We start from the raw sequence: 22,341 nt of genomic DNA, 5'->3' as shown, positions 1-22,341 counted from the left end.
TATATATGTCTGTTAAATCCAATTCATTTATCAGATTGTTTAGGTTTTCAATTTCCTTATTGGTCTTCTGTCTGGTTGATCTATCTATAGGAGAGAGTGTTGTGTTGAAGTCTCCCACAATTATTGTGGAAACATCAATTGCTTCCTTTAGTTTTGCCAGTGTTTCTCTCATGTATTTTGTGGCACCTTGATTGGGTGCGTAGACATTTATGATTGTTGTTTCTTCTTGTTGAATTGCCCCTTTTATTAGTATGTAGTGGCCTTCTTTGTGTCTCAAAACATCCCTGCATTTAAAGTCTATTTTATCTGAGATTAATATTGCTACACCTGCTTTCTTTTGGCTGTAGCTTGCATGAAATATTTTTTTCCATCCTTTCACTTTCAGTTTCTTTGTGTCCTTGTGTCTGAGATGAGTCTCTTGTATGCAGCATATTGATGGTTCATTTTTTTTGATCCATTCTGCAAATCTGTACCTTTTAATGTGAGTTTAATCCATTTACATTCATTATAACTGTGAAGGCATTTCTTGAATCAGCCATCTTATCCTTTGGTTTATGTTTGTTGTATATATTTTTCCCTCCCTCTATTAATATCCTTTAATGTACCCATACTGAATCTCTTTAGTACTGAACCTTTCTCCATGTCTCTCTCTACTTTCTTTGTTTTTCTGTCTGTAGGGATTCCTTTAGTATCTCCAGTAGGGCAGGTCTCCTGTTGGCAAATTCTCTCAGCATTTGTTTGTCTGTGAAAAATTTAAGCTCTCCCTCAGATTTGAAGGAGAGCTTTGCTGGATAAAGTATTCTTGGTTGGAAATTTTTCTCACTCAGAATCTTAAATATGTCGTGCCACTGCCTTCTTGCCTCCATGGTGGCTGCTGAGTAGTCACTACTTAGTCTTATGCTGTTTCCTTTGTATGTGGTGAATTGCTTTTCTCTTGCTGCTTTCAGAACTTGCTCCTTCTCTTTCGTGTTTGACAGTGTGATCAGAATATGTCTCGGAGTGGGTTTATTTGGATTTATTGTATTTGGAGTTCGCTGGGCATTTATGACTTGTGTATTTATGGTGTTTAGACGATTTGGGAAGTTTTCCCCAACAATTTCTTTGAATACTCTTCCTAGACTTTTACCCTTTTCTTCTCCTTCTGGAACACCAATGAGTCTTATATTCAGATGTTTTATATTATCTATCATATCCCTGAGATCCGTTTCGATTTTTTCGATTTTTTCCCCCAATCTTTCTTTTGTGCTTTCATTTTCCATTCTGTTATGTTCTAGGTCACTGATTCGTTGTTCACCTTCCTCTAGTCTTGTACTATGGGTATCCAGAACATTTTTAATTTGGTCAACAGTTTCTTTAATTTCCATAAGATCATCTCTTTTTTAATTTTGTCTTGCAATACCTTCTTTATGCTCTTCTAGGGTCTTCTTGATGCCCTTTATATCCTGTTCCATGCTCTTCTTGATGTCCTTTATATCCCGTGCCATGGTCTCATTGTTCATCTTTAGTTCTTTAATAAGTTGCTCCAAGTACTGTATTTCTTCTGGTCTTTTGATTTGGGTGCTTGGGCTTGGGTTATCCATATCGTCTGGTTTTTTCATGTGCTTTAAAATTTTCTGTTGCTTTTGGCCTCTTGGCATTTGCTTAACTTGGTAGGGTTCTTTTAGGATTTGTAGACCAATTGAAATCCTTATGTCTAATTTGTCAGGTCTACAGCTTCGTGGAGTACACTTTCTGTGACTAACCAGTAGGTGGCGTCTGCGAGCCACCTGTTCCTCTCAAGCCAGTTCTCCCCCGCTTTGCCTCTTTGGTGAGTGGGGGTGTAAGTTTTGTGGGGTCCAGTTGGTGTACCAAGCTTGCGTGTGTAGTTGTTGCCCGCCGTGTATAACGGGCGTGTGTCCAGGCGGTCATGGAGGGGGGCAGCTCTAACAACCAAATCTCCCTGGTGTTCCTGGAGTTTTAAAGCTGCTGTAATAGTCTAATCCTTCAGTTCAGCCCTGTCATCGTTTGTTTCTGCCACTGACCCACAAGTCCTTGGTATTGGCATGTGGCCCCTGAGACTTGTGAGTGGGTCCCTCTTCCAGGCCTTGCAACCCCTGGTCCTCTGTTGAGGGATGACTGTGCTATGTCACAGGTGAGTGCCGTCCCCCCAGGGTGGTTCTGGGCTGCCAGTCTGTGTAGGGAGGCTCCCAGTCTGCTGAAATGATGTCTGAATGGGGCTTGTTAATTCCCACTGCTCCACCTTCCCAAGTCTGGGACAACCAGCTGAGGGTGCAGGGAAGGCTAATGTCCACGCCCAATTTTGTGGTGCATGCGTGTTATTGTAAGCACTTCCGTCACATTCGGTTGTCTGGGGCAGCTCTGGGCTATGGGGCCGGTGACGGGCAGGAGTGTTTCCTGTCCACCAAGATGATGGCTGTGAGAAGACGCCCCCCTCTTCTTGGGAAGTTGTGGTGTTTAGTGAATTTTCTCAGCCACTGGATTATTGCCTTTTGTGTCTGCGCTCTCAGTTCTGCTCTTTTCTTGACCTGCCTAAATTGCAAGTCTTTGAGGCTTTCTGTATTGGGCTTCTTAGAGTAATTGTTTTAGAAAATGAAAAAAAGATAAAAAAAAAAAAAAGAAAATAAAAGGGCCCTCCTGGCAGATGTAATGCATTATTGAAATGGTAAGAGACAAAGCAATTAGGGTTATTAAGGAAAGATCCAGGGGGCAGAGAGATCAATTTTTCTTCGGTTTTTGCAAATGAGCCTGCGGCCCTGAGCTCTGCCCGTCCCCTTTCTATGTTCACCAGAACTCCAAAAAGCATCCACTTTTATTTTTGAGTTTGTCTTGCTGTTTTTTTGCTATGCCTGTCTCCTCTGCTGGGCTGGCTGGTCTCAGATTCTCTGGTGTCTGGTCTCAGTCTGTCTATGATTGGAGTTTAGATCAGTAGAATGAGTTTCTGATAAGGACTGCCACTGCAGTTCTCCCTTCTCCTTCCCGGTGCTGACAGCTCCTCCTCCCACGGGACTGAGCCTGGCAGGGAGGGGCACGGGTCCCCTGGCCACAAAAACTTACAGATTTCTCTGATCTCAGCAGTTCTACGTTTTCATGAGTGTTCTATGAAGTATGCCCAAAGTCAGATTGCTCTGCGGTGTCCAGTCCACACCGTTCCTGGCTTTCTACCTACTTCCCTGGAGGAGTAACTAAAACATACACCTCACCAATCCACCATCTTGCCCCGCCTCCCTCCATCCTTTCACTTTCAATTTCTTTGTGTCCCTGTATCTAAGATGAGTCTCTTGTATGCAACATATTGATGGTTAATTTTTTTTTTTTTGATTCATTCTGTGAATTTATATCTTTTAATTGGGGAGTTTAATCCATTTACATTCAGTGTTATTAACGTGAAGGCATTTCTTGAATCTGCCATCTTATACTTTGATTTATGTTTGTCATAAATATTTTTTTCCCTCTCTCTATCTGTTAATGTACCCATACTGAGTCTCTTTAGTACTGAACCTTTCTCCGTCTCTCTGTCTCCTTTCTTTGTTTTTCTATTGGTAGGGCTCCCTTTAGTATCTCAAGTAGGGCACGTCTCTTGTTAGCCAATTCTCTCAGCATTTGTTTGTCTGTGAAAAATTTAAGCTCTTCCTCAAATTTGAAGGAGAGCTTTGCTGGATAAAGAATTCTTGGTTGGCAATTTTTTCTTACTCAGAATTTTAAATATGTCATGCCACTGCCTTCTTGCCTCCTTGGTGTCCACTGAGTAGTCACTACTTTGTCTTTTTTTTTTTTTTTTTATCTTCATTTTATTGAGATATATTCACATACCACGCAGTCATACAAAACAAATCGTACTTTCGATTGTTTACAGTACCATTACATAGTGGTACATTCATCACCCAAATCAATCCCTGACACCTTCATTAGCGCACAAACAAAAATAACAAGAATAATAATTAGAGTGAAAAAGAGCAATTGAAGTAAAAAAGAACACTGGGTACCTTTGTCTGTTTGTTTCCTTCCCCTATTTTTCTACTCATCCATCCATAAACTAGACAAAGTGGAGTGTGGTCCTTATGGCTTTCCCAATCCCATTGTCACCCCTCATAAGCTACATTTTTATACAACTGTCTTCGAGATTCATGGGTTCTGGGTTGTAGTTTGATAGTTTCAGGTATCCACCACCAGCTACCCCAATTCTTTGGAACCTAAAAAGGGTTGTCTAAAGTGTGCATAAGAGTGCCCACCAGAGTGACCTCTCGGCTCCTTTTGGAATCTCTCTGCCACTGAAGCTTATTTCATTTCCTTTCACATCCCCCTTTTGGTCAAGAAGATGTTCTCCATCCCACGATGCCAGGTCTACATTCCTCCCCGGGAGTCATATTCCACGTTGCCAGGGAGATTCACTCCCCTGGGTGTCTGATCCCACGTAGCGGGGAGGGCAGTGATTTCACCTTTCAAGTTGGCTTAGCTAGAGAGACAGGGCCACATCTGAGCAACAAAGAGGCATTCGGGAGGACGCTCTTAGGCACAACCATAGGGAGGCCTAGCCTCTCCTTTGCAGCAACCGTCTTCCCAAGGGTAAAACCTATGGTAGAGGGCTCAACCCATCAAACCACCAGTCCCCTATGTCTGTGGTCATGTTAGCAACCATGGCGGCGGGGTAGGTGAACACCCCTGCATTCTCCACAGGCTCCTCAAGGGGGCACCACATCTTTTTTTTTTTCCTTGTTTTTCTTTTTTTTTTTTTTTTTTAACTTTCCCTTCTTTTTTAAATCAACTGTATGAAAAAAAAGTTAAAAAGAAAACAAACATACAATAAAAGAACATTTCAAAGAGACCATAACAAGGGAGTAAGAAAAAGACAACTAACCTAAGATAACTGCTTAACTTCCAACATGTTCCTACTTTACCCCAAGAAAGTTACCTAATATAGCAATATTTCTGTGAACTTGCTCCTACTATATCCATCAGAAATTAACAGACCATAGTCATTCCTGGGCATCCCCAGAACGTTAAATAGCTTATCTGTTCTTCTTGGATTATTGTTCCCCCTTCCTTAATTGCTCTCTATTGCTAGTTCCCCTACATTCTACATTATAAACCATTTGTTTTACATTTTTCAAAGTTCACATTAGTGGCAGCATATAATATTTCTCTTTTTGTGCCTGGCTTATTTCGCTTAGCATTATGTCCTCAAGGTTCATCCATGTTGTCATATGTTTCACGAGATCGTTCCTTCTTACTGCCGCGTAGTATTCCATCGTGTGTATATACCACATTTTATTTATCCACTCATCTGTTGAAGGACATTTGGGTTGTTTCCATCTCTTGGCAATTGTGAATAATGCTGCTATGAACATTGGCGTGCAGATATCTGTTCGTGTCACTGCTTTCCGATCTTCCGGGTATATACCGAGAAGTGCAATCGCTGGATCGAATGGTAACTCTATATCTAGTTTTCTAAGGAACTGCCAGACTGACTTCCAGAGTGGCTGAACCATTATACAGTCCCACCAACAGTGAATAAGAGTTCCAATTTCTCCACATCCCCTCCAGCATTTGTAGTTTCCTGTTTGTTTAATGGCAGCCATTCTAACCGGTGTTAGATGGTATCTCATTGTGGTCTTAATTTGCATCTCTTTAATAGCTAGTGAAGCTGAACATTTTTTCATGTGTTTCTTGGCCATCTGTATTTCCTCTTCAGAGAACTGTCTTTTCATATCTTTTGCCCATTTCATAATTGGGCCGACTGTACTATTGTCATTGAGTTGTAGGATTTCTTTGTATATGCAAGATATCAGTCTTTTGTCAGATACATGGTTTCCAAAAATTTTTTCCCATTGAGTTGGCTGCCTCTTTACCTTTTTGAGAAATTCCTTTGAGGTGCAGAAACTTCTAAGCTTGAGGAGTTCCCATTTATCTATTTTCTCTTTTGTTGCTTGTGCTTTGGGTATAAAGTCTAGGAAGTGGCCGCCTAATACAAGGTCTTGAAGATGTTTTCCTACATTATCTTCTAGGAGTTTTATGGTACTTTCTTTTATATTGAGATCTTTGGTCCATTTTGAGTTAATTTTTGTGTAGGGGGTGAGGTAGGGGTCCTCTTTCATTCTTTTGGTTATGGATATCCAACTCTCCCAGCCCCATTTGTTGAAAAGACCGTTATGATTCAGTTCAGTGACTTTGGGGGCCTTATCAAAGATCAGTCGGCCATAGATCTGAGGGTCTATCTCTGAATTCTCAGTTCGATTCCATTGATCTATATATCTATCTTTGTGCCAGTACCATGCTGTTTTGGCAACTGTGGCTGTATAATAAGCTTCAAAGTCAGGGAGTGTAAGTCCTCCCACTTCGTCTTTCTTTTTTAGAGTGTCTTTAGCAATTCGAGGCATCTTCCCTTTCCAAATAAATTTGATAACTAGCTTTTCCAAGTCTGCAAAGTAGGTTGTTGGAATTTTGGTTGGGATTGCATTGAATCTGTAGATGAGTTTGGATAGAATTGACATCTTAATGACATTTAGTCTTCCTATCCATGAACATGGAATATTTTTCCATCTTTTAAGGTCCCCTTCTATTTCTTTTAGTAGAGTTATGTAGTTTTCTTTGTATAGGTCTTTTACATCTTTGGTTAAGTTTATTCCTAGGTACTTGATTTTTTTAGTTGCTATTGAAAAGGGTATCTTTTTCTTGAGTGTCTCTTCAGTTTGTTCATTTCTAGCATATAGAAACATTACTGACTTATGTGCATTAACCTTGTATCCCGCTACTTTGCTAAATTTGTTTATTAGCTCTAGTAGCTGTATTGTTGATTTCTCAGGGTTTTCTATATATAAGATCATATCATCTGCAAACAATGACAGTTTTACTTCTTCTTTTCCAGTTTGGATGCCTTTTATTTCTTTGTCTTGCCGGATTGCCCTGGCTAGCACTTCCAGCACAATGTTGAATAACAGTGGTGACAGCGGGCATCCTTGTCTGGTTCCTGATCTTAGAGGGAAGGCTTTCAGTCTCTCACCATTGAGTACTATGCTGGCTGTGGGTTTTTCATATATGCTCTTTATCATATTGAGGAAGTTTCCTTCAATTCCTACCTTTTGAAGTGTTTTTATCAAAAACGGATGTTGGATTTTGTCAAATGCTTTTTCAGCATCTATTGAGATGATCAATTGATTTTTCCCTTTTGACTTGTTGATGTGTTGTAATACATTGATTGATTTTCTTATGTTGAACCATCCTTGCATGCCTGGTATAAACCCCACTTGGTCATGGTGTATGATTTTTTTAATGTGTCTTTGGATTCGATTTGCAAGTATTTTGTTGAGGATTTTTGCATCTGTTTTCATTAGGGAGATTGGCCGGTAGTTTTCCTTTTTTGTAGCATCTTTGCCTGGTTTTGGTATTAGATTGATGTTAGCTTCATAAAATAAGTTAGGTAGTGTTCCATTTTCTTCAATGTTTTGAAAGAGTTTGAGTAAGATTGGTGTCAGTTCTTTCTGGAAAGTTTGGTAGAATTCCCCTGTGAAGCCATCTGGCCCTGGGCATTTATTTGTGGGAAGCTTTTTGATGACTGATTGGATCTCTTTGCTTGTGATGGGTTGGTTGAGGTCTTCTATTTCTTCTCTGGTCAGTCTAGGTTGTTCATATGTTTCCAGGAAATTGTCCATTTCTTCTACATTATTCAATTTGTTGCCATACAGTTGTTCATAGTATCCTCTTATAATTTTTTTAATTTCTTTGGGATCTGCAGTTATGTCACCTTTTTCATTCATTATTCTGTTTATATGGGTCTTCTCTCTTTTTGATTTTGTCAGTCTAGCTGGGGGCTTGTCAATCTTGTTGATCTTCTCAAAGAACCAACTTTTGGTGATATTTATCCTCTCTATTGTTTTTTTGTTCTCTATGTCATTTATTTCTGCTTTAATCCTTGTTATTTCTTTTCTTGTACTTGGTTTAGGATTGGTTTGCTGTTCATTTTCTAGCTTCTTCAGTTGATGCATTAGTTCTTTGATTTTGGCTCTTTCTTCCTTTTTAATATATGCGTTTAGTGCTATAAATTTCGCCCTTAGCACTGCTTTTGCTGCATCCCATAGGTTTTGGTATGTTGTGTTCTCATTTTCATTCGTCTCTATATATTTAGCAATTTCTCTTGCTATTTCTTCTTTAACCCACTGATTGTTTAGGAGTGCGTTGTTTAACCTCCAGGTATTTGTGAATTTTCTAAGTCTCTGATGGTTATTGACTTCTAATTGTATTCCATTGTGGTCAGAGAATGTGCTTTGAATAATTTCAATCTTTTTAAATTTATTGAGGCTTGTTTTATGTCCCAGCATATGATCTATTCTGGAGAAAGTTCCATGAGCACAAGAAAAGTATGTGTATCCTGGTGATTTTGGATGTAATGTCCTGTATATGTCTGTTAAATCTAATTCATTTATCAGATTGTTTAGGTTTTCAATTTCCTTATTGTTCTTCTGTCTGGTTGATCTATCTATAGGAGAGAGTGATGTGTTGAAGTCTCCCACAATTATTGTGGAAGCATCAATTGCTTCCTTTAGTTTTGCCAGTGTTTCTCTCATGTATTTTGTGGCACCTTGATTGGGTGCATAGACATTTACGATTGTTATTTCTTCTTGTTGAATTGCCCCTTTTATTAGTATGTAGTGGCCTTCTTTGTCTCTCAAAACATCCCTGCATTTGAAGTCTATTTTATCTGAGATTAATATTGCTACACCTGCTTTCTTTTGGCTGTAGCTTGCATGAAATATTTTTTTCCATCCTTTCACTTTCAGTTTCTTTGTGTCCCTGTGTCTAAGATGAGTCTCTTGTATGCAACATATTGATGGTTCATTTTTTTTGATCCATTCTGCGAATCTATATCTTTTAATTGGGGAGTTTAATCCATTTACATTCAACGTTATAACTGTGAAGGCATTTCTTGAATCAGCCATCTTATCCTTTGGTTTATGTTTGTCATATTTTTCCCCTCTGTCTATTAATATCTTTTATTGTACCCATACTGAATCTCTTTAGTACTGAACCTTTCTCCAAGTCTCTCTGTCCTTTCTTTGTTTCTCTGTCTGTAGGGCTTCCTTTAGTATCTCCAGTAGGGCAGGTCTTTTGTTAGCAAATTCTCTCAGCATTTGTTTGTCTGTGAAAAATTTAAGCTCTCTCTCAAATTTGAAGGAGTGCTTTGCTGGATAAAGTATTCTTGGCTGGAAATTTTTCTCACTCAGAATTTTAAATATATCGTGCCACTGCCTTCTTGCCTCCATGGTGGCTGCTGAGTAGTCACTACTTAGTCTTATGCTGTTTCCTTTGTATGTGGTGAATTGCTTTTCTCTTGCTGCTTTCCGAACTTGCTCCTTCTCTTCTGTGTTTGACAGTGTGATCAGTATATGTCTCGGAGTGGGTTTATTTGGATTTATTCTATTTGGGGTTCGCTGAGCATTTATGATTTGTGTATTTATGTTGTTTAGAAGATTTGGGAAGTTTTCCCCAACAATTTCTTTGAATACTCTTCCTAGACCTTTACCCTTTTCTTCCCCTTCTGGGACACAAATGAGTCTTATATTTGGATGTTTCATGTTATCTATCATATCCCTGAGGTCCATTTTGATTTTTTCAATTTTTTCCCCATTCTTTCTTTTATGCTTTCATTTTCCATTCTGTCATCTTCGAGGTCACTGATTCGTTGTTCAACTTCCTCTAGTCTTGTACTATGAGTGTCCAGAATCTTTTTAATTTGGTCAACAGTTTCTTTAATTTCCATAAGATCATCCATTTTTTTATTTAGTCTTGCAATGTCTTCTTTATGCTCTTCTAGGGTCTTCTTGATTTCCTTTGTCTCCCGTACTATGGTCTCATTGTTCATCTTTAGTTCTTTGAGTAGCTGCTCTAGGTGCTGTGTCTCTTCTGGTCTTTTGATTCGGGTGCTTGGGCATGGGTTATCCATATCGTCTGTTTTTTTCATATGCTTTATAATTTTCTGTTGTTTTTGGCCTCGTGGCATTTGCTGAACTTGATAGGGTTCTTTTAGGATTTGTAGACCAATTGAAGTCCTTATCTCTAATTTATCAGATCTATAGCTTCGTGGAGTACACTTTCTCTAACTAACCAGCAGGTGGCGTCCACGAGCCACCTGTTCTCCACAAGCCAGTTCTCCCCTGCTTAGCCTTTTTGGTGAGTGGGGGAGTGAGTCTTGTGGGGTCCAATTGGTGTACCAAGCTTGCGTGTGTAGTTGGTGTTGCCTGCCCTGTATATGGGGCGTGTTTCTGGGCTGTCAGGGAGGGGGGAGTGGCTCTAACAATCAAATCTCCCTGGTGATCCTAGAGTTTTAAAGCTGCTGCAATAGTCTAATCCTTCAGTTCAGTCCTACCACAGTTTGTCTCTGCCACTGACCCACAAGTCCTTGGTATTGGCGTATGGCTCCTGAGACTTGCAAGTGGGCCCCTCTTCCAGGCCGTGCACCCCGGGTCCTCTGTTGAGGGATGACTGTGCTATGTCACAGGTGAGTGCCGTCCCCCCAGGGTAGTTCTGGGCTGCTGGGCTGTGTAGGAAGGCTCCCAGTCTGCTGAAATGATGGCTGAATGGGGCTTTGTTAATTCACACTGCTCTACCTTCCCAACTCTGGGACAATCAGCTGAGGTTGCAGGGAAGGCTAATGTCCACGCCCAGTTTTGTGGTGTGTGCCTGTTATTTGAAGCACTTCCGTCACACTGGGTTGTCTGGGGCAGTTCTGGGCTATGGGGTTGGCGATGGGCAGCAGTGTTTCCTGTCCACCAGGATGGTGGCTGTGAGCGGACACCCCCCTTTTCTTGGGAAGTTGTGGTGTTTAGTGAATTTTCTCAGCCACTGGATTATTGCGTTTTGTCTCAGAGCTCTCCTAGTTCTGCTCTTGACTTGACCTGCCCAAATTGCAAGTGTTTGAAGCTTTCTGTATTGGGCTTCTTAGAGTAATTGTTTCAGAAAAAGAAAAAAGGATTTAAAAAAAAAAAAAAAAGGTAGGGCCCTCCTTGCAGTTCTAATGTGCTATTGAAATGCTAAGAGACAAGGAGATTAGGGCCATTAAGGAATGCTCCAGGGAGCAGAGAAACCAGTTTTTCAGACAAAGAAACTCACCTTCTGGATTTGCATATGAGCCTGACTGTGCCTGAGCTCTGCCCTTCCCTGTTCTATTTTCACCAGAACTCCAAAAAGTCTCTGCTTTTATTTTTGGGTTTTCCTTGCTGTTTTTGCTCTCCCTATCTCCTCTCTCCTGGGCTGGCTGCTCCTGGATTCTCTGGTGTCTTGTCTCAGTCTATCTATGATTGGAGTTTGGATCAGTAGAATGAGTTTCCGATAAGAGCCGCAACTGCAGTTCTCCCTCCTCATTCCCAGCACTGACAGCCCCTCTTCCCACGGGACTGAGCCTGGCAGGGAGGGCACGGGTCCCCTGGACGGGAAAACTTGCAGTTTTTGCTGATCTCGGCTGTTCCACTGGTTCATGAGTGTTGTATGAAGTGTGCCCAAAGTCAGATTGCTCTGTGGTGTCCAGTCCATGTAGTTCCTGGCTTTCTGCCTACTGCTCTGGAGGAGAAACTAAAACGTACACTTCACCACTCCGCCATCTTGCCCCCTCCCTATCTGTATGGACACTTTTATCTATCCATATTCTCTTAAAGGTTTGAAATCCTAGTTCGTGTTTGGAGGTATTTCATCCAGTTTAATTTTAAAGCCGGCATTGAAACCACCAAAGGGCTAGTTGCAGAAGATGGATTTTAAACTTACATAAAACTTCTTGCGAAATAGGTTTCTGAGGTTTCTGTTTTTAGGGTACTTTGTTTATTTACATGTACAATGAGAAATACCATTTTAACTTTGCAAATAATCCACCAGTGGAGTAATGATGGCCTGCCTGAATTTTGAGTCCTTTGATTAATTCACTATCCTAAGTATTTCAGTTACTATTCTAAACTACAATAATTCATTACTTAAGGAGATGGTAGTCTGTCTCCTCAAATAGGTAACCCAGGACAAAATTAAAACTACTGTACTTAAAGAGAACTAAATGTTGATCTGAAAGTTAAAATTATTGTTTGTGGTTATTTGTGCTTTTAGTAAATGTCGTTATTTAGTAACTGTGCTCACTTACTGAACCAGAGAGTGGATTTCGGCCAGTGATACGCAGAGAAAATTTAGATGAGAAGTGAAATTTGCATGATTTAACCTGGAATTCACTCTTCTCAAATCCTGTATCACCTTCTAGTGTCCTGTGCTCTTTTCTTTGCAATCTTTTTTTGCCCCTGATTTTTCTTTGAGATATGCTACTATTACCTTGCACATTTGAGGTTTCTCTTACCACTTGTTTCCCTCTCCTTCTTGTAGGTAGTTTGAGGTACTTCCTGCCAATTGCCCCCATCCAGAGCTAATTTGTGATGTTTCTGACCCTCTCTCTGTTTCATTTGTGTGGGAGATGGGAGCAGGCTGCTCACTCTCTGATGATTGCAGGGGACTTGAGACATTCGTTGACTTGCAGGTCAGAGAGCAGTCTGAGAAGACGTGCAGCTTGTAGCCCTGCACCTTGCAGGCCTGTACTGTTAGCCTGTCTCACTTGACTTGAAGTAGTCATCATAATTAAAGTGATTTTAATTTTGAAATAGCTACTCACCACCCTACTGTTGCCCTGTAGTAATAAGAAAGACAAATCTCACACGTACTGGGAAAAAAAAACAGTGAAACTCACACTGATTGGTGGGACATAAAATGAAAGGTTGAAAAAACAGTGTCCAATTGTTACATTCTTCCAAGAAATTCATTCTGATGGGTCATAATGTTTCTTTTCTTTTTTAGGAGCATCACCAGCGAGTTAGCATTTTCTTTGACTACGCAAAACGTAGCAAGAGCACTGCCTGGTCCTACTTTCTGCCAATGCTGAATCGCCAGGATCTCTTTACTGTTCATATGGTAAGTTTTGGATTGATCAAATTTCTGATTTTAGGGAAGAAACAAATCTGGGGCATTTGTAATTTGGTAATCTCCCAGTTCTCAGAGCAGTAATTGCTGTCCCATTAACTTTTATTTTATTTTTTTTTTAATTTTTATCGTGATAACATATATAACATAAAATACCCCTTCTCAATCACTTTCATGTACACAATTCAGTGGCACATTAACTTTTGAAGCAGTGTTCCTTACTGGTATTGGTAATGGGGGGATATTGGGAGATTAAGAGAGTTAGGGTTTCTCTGATACAGTTAAAGGTATGCAGACTATTACACTGAGTTCTGTAATGTGAAAGTCTTTAGTAAGTTCACACGTGCAAACAGGTCCAGAATGTCTATGATAGTGCTAGCCACATTTTACTATAGAGAAAGTTTGCTTTGAAGCAGCTGCTATTCAATTTTTATTTTAATTACGTAAACAATACCTTTTAATATCTTACACACACTTTTTAATATCTTAAACACACTTTTATTTTAAACTTAGCCTGAAGGACTGTCTTTGGAAGGCCTAACACTAATCATCTTTAATGGAGTCTGGAAAAGACATGAGGGAAGGTCTGAGAGAATAAACTTTTGCACAAGCACTTTTTCTGTTCCCAGTGTGGAGAGAGCTGCAGGGTGGGTAGCCCTTTAGGCTGCTCATTTCAGTGGATGTCTCTAAATTTTTCAAATCAAGTCACGATTTTTAAGCGAGTGTGCCATCTCTCTCTCTCGCTCTCTCCACATTCATGTCTGTATTCATTTATGTACCACCATATCATATGTTGTGTACTGCAGTGTCAGATCTCGGTCAGATCGGCCTGTGTTCAGATATCAGAACGGGCTTCAGGCCACCCCACATCCACATTTTATTGTTTGGGGTTAGCCTGTCTCAGTCTTCCATTCTCCATCGGGATTAATTATTGTGGAGTGTGTGGTTTCTTAAACAGACTTGCTTTCAGAAAGTATTGAAAGAATATTTATTAAATTGGGATTTTCATTTGAAGTAGTATTTTATACTGCCTATTTAATAAAAAAAGTAATACTGATTAGTTTTGTAGCTTGAATAAAATTGAGAAATCTTTGAACGAGGAGAAAAGGGTATCTGTTTATGTAGGAGATTGAGGGCTATTTAATACCTAGAACATATATTATACCAAGATATGGGTTTTTTAAGTATGAGAACTCACAGGATCTTGGGTAGTGGCTGGCAGTTTGTTGTAGTGATTGCTCAGAACTGTGGCAAGTGATTTGTGAAAGTCTGTCTGTGAGAAATATTTATATGTGTTGTTTTTCTTCTCTTCTCTTCTCTTTTCTTTTTACCTTTTTTTGCTGGCCTTATGATGAGTCCTAATCTTACTTTTGAAACACAACTAATATAGGGAATGCCATGAAAATCTTGACTAATTTTGGTTCACTTTAATAGAAACATTTAAAAATACATTTTGAATATTTATATTTCAAAAAATGTTATTTAAAATGAAATATAAACTATTATTTTCAGAGGAGTTGAGTGTTAACAAAAGTCATGCAGCAAAATGGTTAGGAATCCTGGTTTTTAAGGTGTATGTTGTGATTTTGGAGTCAATACAGTATTTAAATGGATTTCTTATTTGTTTTTAGGCAGCAAGAATTATTGCCAAATTAGCAGCATGGGGAAAAGAATTGATGGAAGGCAGTGACTTAAATTACTATTTCAATTGGATAAAAACTCAGCTGAGTTCACAGGTAAAAGAAATTTCTTTTAGGATCTTTGAAAGGAGTATAACAGTCAAGGTCTCTTATTTTGTGGTAAATATGTTAAATTACAAAAAAGACTATATTAAGCTAATGCCATTTTGAACTTGATAAGGAATCCAAACTACTCTTAGATATGGTGGTATGCTTCACTTCTTCTTTCTTTGGATTCAATTCAAACCTTTCTGTCTTTTCTGCCACTTGGGGATTTCCTGCTCATGCCTCTCAGAAGTCAGGCAGAATTTTCTTTCCAGATGGCTGCCAAGATTACACAGCTCGGATAATGAAAGGACTCATAAAACTCCAAGAGTATACTCAAAAGGCTTTTAATAAAGGCAAAAGAAATGGTGCATCAGGAAAGAGAGAGTGCAGGCAAGTTGCAGGGGCTGGGAGACTTCCAGGCTCACCTCCCAGTGTCTGCGTTAGAATTGGGAACCACCAAGCTCTGGAAATCTTGGTTTGCGGAGAGCTCTCCTAAAGTTTCTGGTGGGGTTTTCTGTGCCCTCTGGCCACATAACCAAGCCAGGCTGTCTAACTGGTTATACCAATAAACACTGTGGCCCTGAGTGCTGCTGGGGGAGGTTCAAACTGTAAATACACATTGTCTAGGCCAAGAGTCAGTGCCTGAACCCGAGGTGTCCTGGATCGGCATGGAATGGCCCAGCCCAGGTGCCATATCCTGCTGTCCCACACAGCAGTGGCACCTTCTTCGGGAGTCCACTGCAGCTTATTGGTCCTCTTGGTTGCTTTCGGGCCTCTCTATCTCTACTCTCCATGGAGTAAAAGAGCTTGGTGGTCTAATGGCTGGGGAATTTGACAGGGTTTCTGTTTTTGTCGTCATGGTTCCCTAGAATGAGGCAAAAGCAGCACTCATCTTAGCTCTGTGGAGCGTGTTTCTGTCAGGTTTCCAGGTATTAAGTGTGGCTGGTGAGGGGGAGGCTTGGTCAGAGCGGCCCCCAGAAAAGAGTTAAGTGAAGGCAGTGGGGAAGGGGTGTTTTGGCAGAAGCGAGAAGAGAATGTGGTTTTGGTGCAGGCGTGGGTGACAAGACCTGCAGGAACAGGGCCGGGAGAGGTCCTGTTGACAGTCACTGTGGTCCATGTTAGAGAACAAAGAACAAAGAAAGAAACTTAATTTCTGGAAAGTTGTGATTTAGATTTTAGGTGACTTGATTATCTTAATAAATTTTAATTTCGGGCATAAGAGAGAGACAATGACATTTGGCCTAGATTTATTTTTTGTCTTGCCATTGATTACCTTTTTTGGGGGAAGCCTGATAATTGCCTTTCGTATTTGGATAGGGGTATTAAACAGTCTTGAACAAAAGTGAACAGTTTTTTGTTTGTTTGTTTAATAGTACCAATTTTAACACAATTTTGGCTCAGTTTTCAACATTATTTTTAGAAGAACCACGAAGTTGCAGATTTTACTGAATTTGTGAAGTGTTTCAAAAACAAAATGTTTATAACAGGAAAAATAGGTATGTGAAAAAGAGATTTAAAATTTCTTAATGTATATTATTTGAAATCAGAATGCTTAAGTAGGTAACTTTAAAAAAAATATTAACTCTCCCTTTAAACAAACCCCATTCTACTTTAATGTTAGCATTCTGGTATAGCGGCAGTGACGCTCTATCGTAGCTGATTTCATAAAATAAAAATTAGTAGGAAAGGAGGTACACTGTACTTTGCCATCCACGTTTTGGGTGGTTTCACCTTAGATTTTCCTTCATAGGAATACTGTTGATACCGTGCTTCACAGATGATTAGTCACTTCTGGAGTGAATAGTGTGGTTGTAAACGTGCAACAATTGGGGGAAAAGTAATTTCACTAGTGAAAGTAATTATTCCAAGTGTCGAGAACAGTTTTCTTTAGAATTGCGCTTCCTGGTAGATAAAAGCTCTTAACGATGTTTTCTGTCTGTTTCTAGCACATTCTTTTTATCCCCGAGTCTTTGGCTTTATTAACTCTTGGTGTGGCCTTTCTGCTCTGTAAGTCCTGCTGCTGCAGGGTGACTTCGGGGTACCCGGGTGCAGTCTTGGCTTTACTCTTCTGGGAGTTTGGTCCCTGCTCCTGCCTGGCTCTGGGAAGCACTTGCACTGGCTCTCTTGCTGTGGGTAGACCCTTCTTTTTAGCACTTTCTTAAGATTAAATTAGAGCCCTCTTGTTCAAAGAATGTCAGGACATGATTATTTGGGATTTTATTTAACTTTGATCAAGTCTTATGTGACAGTGCTATATATGGAAGGTCTCTCTTTCTTTATCGTGTTTTTCCCTTATAAAAAGGACCGCAATTTCATGATTGAAACAGAAAGAAACTTTCAGAAGTCCGAGTTAGTTGAATGCCTGGATATTTTGTTGTTGGGCTTTTTCGTGACATTTAGGAGCCTTTTTTGGTTGTTTAGAGCATTGTACTTGGGTCCTGGAGGTTAATTCCTGGCACTTAGATGATGATTTTATTGAGTAAAAATAAAAGCTTCCTGTCAGAAATTCATTATCGCTTTTCTCTTGCACTTTCAGACCTCTGACTTTTTACCTTAGATTTTCTTTGGTCTTTTCTATATAATATTTGCAATTTTGATTGTCATTGTAGTTTGTTAGAATTGCAATGCATAGTCTGATTTTTAAGTCCCAGATAGTATCATCCCATTGCAAGCCCCCTATTTCTAAAGCTTCACCACAGAACGTAGTGTAGATAGTTCAGCTTAAGGCCATTGTCTTATTGGGAAACAATTCAGTAAGTAAATCCCGAGATTGGCAATTTGCACCAGCTTCACTTAGGAAATTTAGGTGAAGGTTAGTATTTAATTTTATTATCGTTTCATTTCTAGTAACTTACTGATCATGATATTATCTGGAAGAGTGCAGTGATATTTAGAATAGTTTGTATCATCCCCATGCTGTTTATTAGTTGATGATAGACTGTTAAGGAGGATTAAAAAAAAAATGATAAAATTTCCATAGCTCCCTTCCCTAAGCTGATGTTAGGATAAAATTAAAAACAAAACTAAGTAATAAGTCATTTATTTCATAATAGAAACTGCGTGGTAGCGGTGTTGCTGTTGAATCAGGAACAGTCTCTTCAAGTGATGTAAGTATATTCCTTCTTAACTCCCTGGCTTCCTAACACCCTGAATATAAGTTATTTTAAGTCGTAGACACTTAAAATTTTGAAGACGTTTTACTAGTTTCCAGAATGTGAATCCATGTATTTGAGGTGTCGTCTCCAGTTAGGTACATTTTATTGCCAGACTGTCTAAGAATGTTTGGCGATGATGTTTTCTTTCGGAAGACATGACACATTGCTCTTCCCTGTTGCTCTTTTTTCCAGACCACTTTATTTCAGGCCTGAGAATCAAAGCAAGGGTCTGAATTCAGTTGTATCACTGCAGCTAGTAATCAGGATACTTCTCTCTTCCAACTCCAATTAGCTAATAAGCTGTGTAATACCTGTCTAACAGATAAATGTTTCCAGTTCCACTCGGGTGTCCCAGAACGGGCTGAAACTCCGGAAAAATTTCCAAGGCTCCTTAACCCTTCAGAACCTGAAACTAGTTCATGCTGGCCAGATTGTCCAAAAGGCCTTCCAGAATGTGAAACATGGAATGTGACAAACAGTTGACAACAAGCTACTTGATGACATAAAAACTCATTGCTTGCACTCCATAGCTCGAGACTTTATGTAGGACTCTGTGGTGCACATATCCCCCCCACCCCCCTAGTCTTTTTCCACAGTTTTGTAGAGCTGAAAGGTTAAAGGTGAGAACTAATCATGTCTCCTAAGTCCTTTTCTTGGCTAGAATGATCTTCCCCATTTGTAAGTAGTTTAACTTTGTCGTATTCTAGGGATAGCTCAGGTACTGCCAGTAAATTTGGTGACTAAGAGCTAGCAGGATTGGAGGCATTGAGAGAAAGAAAGAGAAAAAAAAGAAACCTAGGTGAAGTGCATCTAGTTTCATTTGTTGGAAATCTCTCTGGGAAACTGGAGAGCACCTTTAGAGGGTAGTGTTGACAACCTGCCCTCAATAGACCTGAAGTAAGCTCTGTGGAAGCCATTTAATGTCCAATTAGTTATTGATACTTCTATAATCTGCATGGAACATACTGGTATTTACCTTCTAGAACTATTAATGGTGGCAGAATCCATTTTCAAAGACAAGAGCTGGGATTTTCTTGGGATATGGGTTGAAGAGTTTAACAAAAAGTACGTTAGGCCAGAAAATGGCCATTAGTCTTCTAAAGTAGAGTTAGAATACAGTGTAGAACTAGATGGCATTCTTGGCTCTGGGGTGTGGGTATGGGGGAAGGGAAGTGACGTTACTACAGGGCTAGAAGCCTAGATTTCAGTCATGAGCAGATGTTTAAGACTCTTTATTTTAAATGAGTTGAATTTCTACCAGTTTCAAGTTTTGAAAAATTGTTTAGTTTAATTTTTGCATTTTAGACTTAGAGGTGTAGGTTATTAAAAAAAAGTGTTTTCAGAATCATTTGTCTTATAAATTCATTAAAATGGTTGTTAAAGTGTTTGTTAGTTACTGATGCTTATATAATGAGGTTAAAGCTCTAGTGACATGCCATTTTTATTTTGGTCTTTTCTGTCCAGTGTCTTGGGAAAGCAAAACTGATTAATGGAACGGCCAGTGCATTCGGTTGAAGTGGTTTATCTGGTAGACTCGTACACTTACATCTCAAAGGAATTACCATCAGGGTAATTGTGAGAAAATAAACCATGGCGTTTGATTTTCTACCATCTTCCCTTTAGTGCTCCTCAAACCTGAATATATTCTCTGTCTCTTAAATCCTTTTAGATGGCTCTCACCTTGGAAAGCAGACCTCTTTTAAGTTGAGGGTCGAATTGAGCCTTTTCTTTGATATTTGTCTTTTAATGGGGACTTTTAACCTGGTAGCTAATGTAGACTGAGCACTTGCTATGTGCCTGGTGCTGTCTTACACATTTTATGTTCGCATCTCCTTTAAAACTCACACTCCCTCTTTGAGGTGGGTCATACTACAGCCACATTTTACAGGTGAGCCAAGTGTGGCAGTACGGAGAGGCATACCACCCGAGATCATGCAGCTGATGAGTGGTCATAACTCCAGAGAAATGGGTTCTTTCAAGACATCTGAACTGCAGGTGGAATTTTAGACATCCCTCAAGTCACAGAGCCTACTTGGTCTTTTAAAAATACTGCTATTGTATCTTTGAATCCTTTTAGATTTTCAAAGAGCAAGGAAAAGCAGTTTGGTAGACTGCATTGTGTCACATTGCCACTTGATGTCAGTATAAAATAAGAAAAATAGTTTTACACTGCCAAATGGAAAAAAAAGTATGATTCAACAGACTTACCTTTCAAAATGGCTTCGGATGCATCGTTGTCACTTACGAGTGGATCATTATACACATTTTTATTTTGATGATATTGCATAAGTGGAATTTCTTTACAGTGTGTTATAATTGTCTTTACCTAAATATGAAAATAAACTGCATCAAGTTCTGTGTACTACCTTAAACAGTTGATTCATTTCTTTTCTGGTTCTTTTGAATGTGAGTTATAAGACTTCTGTTCTTATATGAGAAAGCGGCACAGCCTTGGAAGGTGATTGTTGTGCTGATGCCCTGACAGAAAATGAATAGCTGTGATCCTTCTGAAAATTAGGAGGATTTAGAAAGAATCTGGGAGCCTTTTTGTTTGTTTGTTTTTCTTTTTTCCCACTGCCAGCTTTATTTATGCACATGTGTAGGAGATCAAAAGAACTCCTAGCTCCAGCAGTTGACCATGTCCTTTCCTTTGGCTGTTTTTGATGCCGATCCAATTTAGCATTAGCTATTGCAGGTTGAATGTTGTTTCACTGGTAATGAGTAACTTACGTTGCCAGGTTCTCCTTCTTGCTTGTTTTATCTTGCCTCTTAATGTTCTCGAACAGTTCTGACCATTAGAACTTTCCGTGATGATGGAAATGATCAGTATCTGCTCTGTGCAATCTGATAGCTACTAGAAACTTGTGGCTACTGGGCACTTGGAAATGTGACTAGCATGAGTGAAGAAGTCAATTTTAACATTTCTTTTAACCATTTTAGTATATATTTCACATATATATTTCATAAAACTCTTCTACTTATAGTTTCAGTGGTTTTTAGTATATTCACAGAGTTGTGCAGCCATTACCACAGTCATTTCACCACCTCAGAAGAAAACCCTGTACTGTTTAACAGTCATTTTCCCATTTTCGTTTCTCATCCCGACACATGGAAACCAGTAGTCTACTTTCACTCTCTATAGGTGTGCCTCTTCTGGACATGAATGGAATCATACAATATGTGGTGTTTCGTTACTGGTTTCTCTCGCTCAGCATAATGTTTTCAAGGCTCATTTTAGAAATGAGGAAAAAAAAAAACTTAACAACTTAGCTTTTCTGGCTTTTGGGCAAACTCCTTAAAGTGTTTTCTGTGACATTTCTAATACTCTTGTTAATGTGAGGTTTTATTCCTTGGGCCATGCTGCTGTAATGCTTTTCAGAAGGGGTAAAGGACTTCCTTGATTTGGGGCTTTACTACTTGTTAGGTACATCAGAAGTGCTGCCCAAGTAGCAGGAATCAGGGGCCTTCAAGGTTTTTCCACATAGTGCGGGCCTGTGAATTTAGTTGTAGTCTTCTCAGACTTGTGAGCTGTGATGTCTGTGGGAATCCAGAGTGATTCACAATTAGTTACATGTCTTTTAGAGTAAGTTTCAAGAGCACTTTTATTTATCTAAGGCAATACTTGGGTGCTTTTCATAGTTCTTTTGCTTTTTTTCCTCCTAAATCCAAATTTAATACTTTTAAGACATTGGGAATCATTAAAAGATATGCACAGAATGAATGCTAAGAAAAGGAGGAAAACATAAGAATTTGTGAGCTTTGTTTTTCTGATCAGAGTCATGGAGGGATTGCCTGGAGGTATACTCTGGCATTACACAAGAAAATTAAATGGCAAAGTATTTGAGTGCAAGGCTTTCTTTTACATTCATTCTCACAGTATAGCACCCATATAGCATAAGGGGACCCAATGTTATGCATTAGGTATATTCTTGAAAGTTGTACACAAAACAATATTTATAAACTAAATCATATTTTCTTAAGTCCGCAATAATTTTTCCCTGTATGAAAGAATCCCAGTAGACACGTCATTGAATTACATGACTCAGCAAATTAGACTGAAAGCAATACTTGAAGAAAATTTGTAAATTTGAAAATTAGTAGAGAAATTTTTTTTTGTCTAAGACTGTATCTTAATTTAATCTAGGTATTTTATGAACAATGACTAGAGGATCTCTTTTAATTAGCCAACATAAAGAAAATTCTTGGGCTAAATGTATTTTAGTTCCTGGATATAGTGTAATGCTAATAGTGTACCTTGCAGTTGTTCAGTGCTTTATAGTAACTGATTTGAGTTTCGTAGCAGATTTTCTTTTTTCAGTTTGGTCGGGCTAGTAATATTTTCCTTATCGATGAGGAAACAGCTTTGAAGAGGGATTCGTCCAAGATGATGTTCCAAGGTCTTGTTCCCTCCCTCTCTCCCTTTCTTTCCTTCTCTTGCTTCTTCTCTGGTCTTTTCCTTTTTTCTGATGTTGTAACTTACAAAAGTGCAAACATTGTAAGTGTTGAGCTGGGCGAATGTATTATAC

At 39.3% G+C, this 22,341-nt stretch overlaps 1 protein-coding gene across 3 annotated transcripts in view; it reads left to right on the top strand.

Moving 5' to 3' along the window:
• The window catches only part of ATP6V1H (ATPase H+ transporting V1 subunit H), a 160,532-nt gene that overhangs the window by 31,556 nt on the left and 106,635 nt on the right, over positions 1-22,341 (top strand). For 2 of the 3 annotated variants that reach the window (XM_037802660.1, XM_037802659.1), the window contains exons 5-7: positions 12,811-12,924; positions 14,565-14,669; positions 17,714-17,767. In XM_037802660.1, coding sequence (XP_037658588.1) covers positions 12,811-12,924; positions 14,565-14,669; positions 17,714-17,767 — 273 coding nt within the window. The remainder of the gene's footprint in view (positions 1-12,810; positions 12,925-14,564; positions 14,670-17,713; positions 17,768-22,341) is intronic. The other variant, XM_037802661.1, reaches the window with a different exon arrangement.

This window comes from Choloepus didactylus, chromosome 14 (assembly GCF_015220235.1).
Source record: "Choloepus didactylus isolate mChoDid1 chromosome 14, mChoDid1.pri, whole genome shotgun sequence".
Classification (NCBI taxonomy): Eukaryota; Metazoa; Chordata; class Mammalia; order Pilosa; family Megalonychidae; genus Choloepus; species Choloepus didactylus.
The sequence above is the reverse complement of the archived record's forward strand: the minus strand, read 5'-3'. Positions and strand labels throughout refer to the sequence as shown.